The sequence below is a fragment of the Carassius gibelio genome, chromosome A9, assembly GCF_023724105.1.
Source record: "Carassius gibelio isolate Cgi1373 ecotype wild population from Czech Republic chromosome A9, carGib1.2-hapl.c, whole genome shotgun sequence".
Lineage (NCBI taxonomy): Eukaryota > Metazoa > Chordata > Actinopteri > Cypriniformes > Cyprinidae > Carassius > Carassius gibelio.
Genome location: NC_068379.1, coordinates 29127603 through 29134527, shown reverse-complemented (window position 1 = coordinate 29134527; position 6925 = coordinate 29127603). Strand labels below are relative to the sequence as shown.

General features: G+C 32.4%; 1 protein-coding gene across 1 annotated transcript in view; it reads right to left on the bottom strand.

Moving 5' to 3' along the window:
• Nucleotides 1–1123: 1123 nt before the first annotated feature.
• Nucleotides 1124–6925, bottom strand: part of itgb2 (integrin, beta 2) — a 14142-nt gene continuing 8340 nt past the window's right edge. The window contains exons 9-18 of the mRNA XM_052606720.1: nt 6899–6925; nt 6021–6116; nt 5679–5768; nt 5422–5556; nt 5086–5273; nt 4417–4652; nt 4108–4324; nt 3514–3719; nt 2069–2232; nt 1124–1947 (exon numbers count right to left, since the gene is read on the bottom strand). The exon at nt 6899–6925 is cut by the window's right edge and continues 129 nt beyond it. Coding sequence (XP_052462680.1) covers nt 1879–1947; nt 2069–2232; nt 3514–3719; nt 4108–4324; nt 4417–4652; nt 5086–5273; nt 5422–5556; nt 5679–5768; nt 6021–6116; nt 6899–6925 — 1428 coding nt within the window. The 3' untranslated portion in view covers nt 1124–1878. The remainder of the gene's footprint in view (nt 1948–2068; nt 2233–3513; nt 3720–4107; nt 4325–4416; nt 4653–5085; nt 5274–5421; nt 5557–5678; nt 5769–6020; nt 6117–6898) is intronic.

Below are 6925 nucleotides of genomic sequence, written 5' to 3'. Positions count from 1 at the left end.
GTCCTGATCATCTTTTTAGGCTGGCCTCAAAAGTCATCATAGCTTGCTCATAACTTTGAGAATAGATTAACGGCGACATTTTTTTTTATCGCCCGATAAGAGTCTCGCGCCGATAACGGCCCACCACTAATATATATATATACACACACATATATATATTAAAATATATCATATCAATCTATCATTATTGTTTTTTAAGTTTAGGTTTTGTAAGAGTATTTGATGTTTTTGATAAAAGACTGCTTTTATTTGATTCAAATATTATTAAATATAAAATAATATTATTGTGCATTATTTTAATCAGTTTATAATGATTTATTTTATTTTCAGTTGTTTAATTTATTCCTACATTGCAAAGCTGAATTTTCATCAGTCATTATTCCAGTCTTCACTGTGCCACATGATCCTTCAGAAATCGTTCTACTTTGCTGATTTGCTGCTCAAGAACTATTTCTTATTATTTTCACAGTTAAAAACAGTTGTGCTGCTTAGTATTTTGGTGGAAACCACGTTGCATTTTTGTCAGGATTCTTGTATCAATGTAACATTTTAAATGTTTTTTTTTTTTACTGTCAGTTTTGATCGATTGAATTCATTCTCACTGAAAAAAGGTATTAATTTCTTTAATACTTAATTATTATTTTATTTAATTTTTTACCTGTGCAGACATTGATGCTCACAACTGTCTATAATATCCAACTAATCTGTGCAAGAAAGAATACAGATGTTGTTTGAAGGACTATATGTTAATGTTGAATGTATGTATAATTATTCAGTTGGTTTTGTTTAAAACATTTTCCTTTCTTTTTTTTTTCTTTCTTTTTTTAGATAATGAGACATTATGGGACCTTGGAAGCCAATCTGAAGCCATTGATTGTACCTTCAAAGGAAAACATACTCAGTTACTTTCACAAGATAAAAATGTTACAATATCAAAAATAAAATATACATTTATTTTCATATCAGTAATTTGCATAGATTTTATTTAAACTTTCAAAATTATAGAAATAAAAATATTATCTTATTTATTATCTAAAGTTTTAAAATGGCTTTATGGCTTGTGCCATCTGATAACTAAATGCATAGCCCAAATCCATAAAATCACAAGGCAGTTACTGAAAAGAACAGTTGTAATTCCAACTTTATTTATATTTAAGACATTTACAGAGCCGTCAAATACACATATTCTATAACCTATGTTGAATGTTATTAACAATTAAAGATCAATAGGCAGTTTACAATGCAAGTATTCAGGTAACAAGTCTATTGTCTTAAAAACGTGGAAAGTCAGTGAAGAATTTGTATATATCGATTCTTATTTATTGAGAATTACAGTCATCTCAGTTTTCAGGTATTTGCATCTGGACAGACATTGAAACATAAAATATCAGTGTATTGTTAGTTTCTAAAACATAATTGCTTTTACAAATGCACAACTTTAGAGAAAAGTTTATGGCACTGGAATGACTCCACACATGTAGCTCAGAATTCCAGACGGGACTTGTAGTAAAAGTAAAGTTTGGAGGCTAAATGTATATGTCAGCAAAGCTCAGCAAGGGCAAAATTTGATTTCCCTGTATATATTTTTGTGTATACAAAAATGAAACTATTGTGACCAGTCTACATTACACAAAACATAACAAGCCTTTTTTTTACGTTAAACTGTTAAATACATCTATCAACATTACAATTTAAAATACATTTATATAAATGTAATTTATTTGCAAACATTCATGCCTCTCTAAAGTTGCTAAAGATCTCACAGGACATTAAGAAAAGTTAAAGATCTTCCATTTTATTGAATGATCATGCATCAGACACACAGATTAATTTATACAGACACGCTCTGCACTTCACGCATTCAGCACCAACAAGTTCTCAAGAATCTCCAGAAAATGTTGGGTTTTGAACTGTGGTCGTAGCATTCTGGAATAACGGGTTGGTACCCTGCAGAAGAAGAAGAAAACATCATCTAATCTTAATAAAAAGCATGAATACTGAACAGCTTTAGGCAGTTTGACTGAACATGAAGGGTAGGGGGTTTATGTATAAAGAAAACCGAACTTACAGATGTTTTTTCATGTTTTCTGTCTTTTTCAAATCTCTTCCATTCTCTAAGGTCACTTGCATACAGAACTGCCTTGACGATGAGGAGAATCAGGAGACCAATCAATGCCACAGCTGCTAGAGATCCTCCTACGATGGCTGCAATGTTTGGCCCCTCAGGACATTCTAACACAAGAAACATCAAGGTAGAAAGCTTTAACTTATTAACTTTTTTCTGTGTCAAACAATGCTTTTTGAAACTCTATAATGATATTTTATGAAAATCATCAAAAAGTCTATATATGACTAAGTTTGAAGCTTTTTGTCACTGTAAACTACTGTGTTATTCAACCTGGTCTCATAAAATATGTACCTCTGTGCACTTTTGGTGGAACTTCTTTTGTACGCACCTTACTGCTCATTTCGCTGCAGTTTCAAAGAGAATTGTCCACTGTGTGGCGCTAAAACACTGGTTAAATTCATGAACCCTGGCACGTTTTAATTATGTTGAAAAAAGTACGTATTGCTAATACGTACCTCTGTGCACTTTTTGTATAACTCCGTTTGTACGCACCTCACTGCACGTTGTGCGGCAGTTTCAAAGAGAAATGTCCACTGAGTGGCGCTATAACATTGGTTCAATTCGTGAACCCTGGCACGTTTTTTTTTATTATATTGAAATAAGTACATATTGCTTATACGTACCTCTGTGCACTTTTTGTGTATAACACCATTTTTAAAATACCTTACTGCATGTTTTGTCGCATTTTCAAAGACAAATGTCCACTGAGTGGCGCTAAAACAATGGTTCAGTTCATGAACCCTGACACGTTTTTATTACGTTGAAATAGGTACGCATTGCTGTGTTTTTATTATATTGCTTCTGGTGTGTATTATGGCTGTTCAGAATTCAAATATCCGGGGACTGTCGCTAAAAGTTGAAGCACTGTTGTGTTGGAAATATGCCCTACGCCAAACCCAACCCAAAAGCTACCCAACAGTGATAAAAAATGCAAAACTGATACAAAAACGCATTTGTTGATGCAACCGTGCCGTTTGTGAACCGGTTTGAACTGTTTTGTCGAACCGTTGTTCCACAGAATTCAAATCGAAGCTCCTTGCCTCTCAAGTACGTCTCTGTACTCCATGAGTTACCGAACAAAACTACTGTCTCTGAAAACCCATAGATATGAAGCTGGATACATGCGATTTACTGCTTCTAGTGTTCATTTATTTTGGAAACTGCAGCGGTATGTACTCATTGTACGCGTCTCGCTAAAAAGTGCACCCAGGTACATTTATGGCATGAGACCAGGTATGTGTTATTGTATATAAAGTTAATAAAGATTCTTCAGAAATTAAAGCAAAAAATAACATCAGGGTTCATAATGACACAAGCGCTGAACAATGACAGAGCCCAAGATCCTAGCACATTTTTAGTATTTCATATAATGTGTCTGGGTCTACCTCTGTCTTTGAGGACATTGACAAAGTACTTGTCAAATCCAAGCTGTTCCGTCATTGTGAATGACATCCAGCAGCCCTCTTTATCTTTGACTCGACAGTCGCTTTTGATCATTTTATCAACAGTATTAACTTCCAGATGTTGACAGGATTCACGGCAGCTCTTCTCAAGTGGCCCAGTCCCAAAGGCCAAACATTCAACACAACTCCTGCAGCAGGTCAAGAATATTTTAGTACACTTTAAATACACATAAAAATATTTAGTTTAAAATATGTAATTTATTTATATTATTTTATGTATAAATGTATGTATATTATTTACATTGCAATAAGTAACAAATACATTTGCATTAAATGTAATTAATAAAAATAGAAAATACCCTAATTTATATAGCTGAGAATATGTGAAATGTGTTTAATGGCTTATTCAAAGCTTCAGGTCCTTCACATGATTTCTGTAGCTAAGTTAATAGTTGTAGTTAGTAATTCTTTGTTTGAGTTAAACATATTTATTTTGTTATATTAATTATAGTTCATATTTTTAATAATGTAGCAGCTTTGAAGAGCTTACTGTTGCTTGTTCTGAGGTTTTCTTACCCTGACTCTTGACACGGACGTTGGCAAGTAGAACAGAATTTGCATGCTGGCACCTTGTAGCCTCTCTCACATTCACACTGGTTACATACGCATTTCCCACGGTTATGACAAACAACTCCGTCGATTTTGCATTTCTCGTCAGATTTTGCACATTGACAAGCTGCGCCCTCGTAACCTTCATCACACTCACATTTACCACATTTGCACTTGCCATGACCTGTAAAATGAAGCCACATTGCACTTAAGAACTTATTTTAAAAAATAAACTACAAAGCACATATTAAATATGAGCTTTTTTACAAAAATCACCTGCACACTGTTTATTGTCATATTTTTCACAGTGCTCATCGTCGCATTCACAGAATTCTCCATAGTAAAAGGAAAGATCACTCTCTGTCTTATGACACTGACACCGTCCGCACACACAATCTCCTTTGCCTTCGCATTCGGTCCCGTTGTCCTTCTGGCACTGTGCTTTCAATGATGCCACATCTTTTTGGCCTACTTGGCATTCACAGCGCTGTCCCAAGTAACCCTGTTCACAGCTGTGGACATGAGGAAGTTGCTTATGTTACAACATATATATACATATAGTCCTGCAATACGTCAAGAATATTTTAATATTTTTTAAACACAGTAAAATAATAAAATTGAATATATAAAATTAAATATATTGATTTTTATATTATGATTTAAATTTATATATATATATATATATATATATATATATATATATATATATATATATATATATATATATATATATATATTATACTTCATGGTATTTTGTATCTTTTATATGCTGTATATATGCTGTATTATTATTACTACAATAATTAGTGATGAAAATCTAATGAGGTTCACCATTGACTTAAGAAAAGCAATACATTTTTTAAAATAAAAATATTACACCTTATTTTTAGTTATGCATTTAAAAAAAAATAGCAATTAAGAGTAAAATATATTTTTTTCTGTTACCTGCAGCCGCCACAAACAACTTTACCGTGACCATTACAGTGAGGATGAAGTTGTTTGCTATCATCACATTCACAATCGCATCGAGTCTGAATGTTCACCTTCAGTTTTTCACTGAAGCCCAATGGTCCGATTTGGAAGCTCTGACTGCTAATGCATTTGTCTACTGTTACTGTCACATCAAAAATCACCTGAAGGGATTGTGGTAGGAGTATGGTTATTTACACAGTGTAAAGTTGTATAATATTGCATTAGCAAATTTGCTAAAATAATAAACTAAGATTTGCATCTGCATTTGCGTAAATGATATTTAGGAATATTTGAACTAATCTTACTCACCTCGTCATTAATGGACACATTACTACATTTCCCCTGTTCACTGTTTTTTTCTCCACCCTTACAGTCTGATGTGTATTTCACTTTTATGTAGTCTGGGAGGGCTTCATGAGCCATGATCACTTCAGAGGTTAAGCTCTGTTCAGACCCCATAGGACATTAATAAGGGTGTTAAACAGAAAAGCTCTCACATCACAATTTTTCACTTGAAATAGGTTTGTGCAAAGTGTAAGTTTAATGCGTAAGTTTAATGCACTCACGTTGTATGCATCCACAATAATATTGACAACGTTTCCCGAGTCTTCAGAGAGCACCCCTACTGCAGATTTAGGGATCAGTTTGCTCAGCTCCTGTTAAGGAAACAAGTCAAGAACATCACAGTACATCCACTATTAAGAATATGAATGTGAATTGTGTGTAAATAAAATGCGGAGTGTTGTAAATACACCAAATGTAACTGCAAAGATGATGACTGTCAAACAGGTTTCCCAAACACTGCTGAACTGCCACAATAGTTTACACTATTCAGGGCACTCAATCTATGATTTCATTGCTTTTTTTTAAAGATAATATACATGCATATTTTAGCATGTTTTACTTACTGTGTACACATTTTTCATTTTTTCAGTGACTGCAAAAATTGGTTGAATGTTGTGATCCTCCAGCTTACGAGCTATTTGTCCAACAGATGGGTAGTCCTGAAAACACAGATTGTATTATAGTTGTGATATTTTTACATAAAATGATATCAAGGTACTAAAAGCATCTAAAACATACACGCCTGTACAACTCAGATACATAAATGGTAACAAATTCCTTGAGGCTTCAAAATAATGATTTTTAAAAGTGTTTGTTAATTACTTAGATCAATAAAACTTCCTCATGTATTATTATAAACTATTAATTTAACTGTGTACTGTATAATGCCTCTCAAATGTACTAATGCAAAAACTTAATGTCTAAGATGCTGCCAATATGTTGACATTTTATTTTTCATTGTTTATCCAAATGTAAAGAAATGTAGGCTACAACTGAACTCGCCCTGGAGTTATTTTATTATCATTAATATACTATTATAGTTCAATAATAAACTATACTTATAAGACACTAATATAGTTTAATAATATAGTCATTATAATGAACTATTATAGTTGAATGATATATTAATTCAATATTCTAAATTATATTTTATATATTTTATATCATTTAAATTTTGTTGTGTTTTGTCATTTTTATTCTTTTTTAAGGTTTAGTTAATTTAGTTGTAGTACTTTAATAAAAAAAAAAACAAGCAACGTTGCCTTGGAAATCCAGTTTTTTTCAGTGTATTGTATACTGGATGTAAAGAAAAAAACTTTGTTCAGGGATTAATTTTATAAAAAGCCGACTTTTGGCTTTCTTGGTGTAGTTCAAATGTTTTTAAGATAAATATTATAATCATATGCTATTGATAATATTAACATAAAGTATTAAATCATACCCATAGGTTGCTCTTGCTGTACTTATT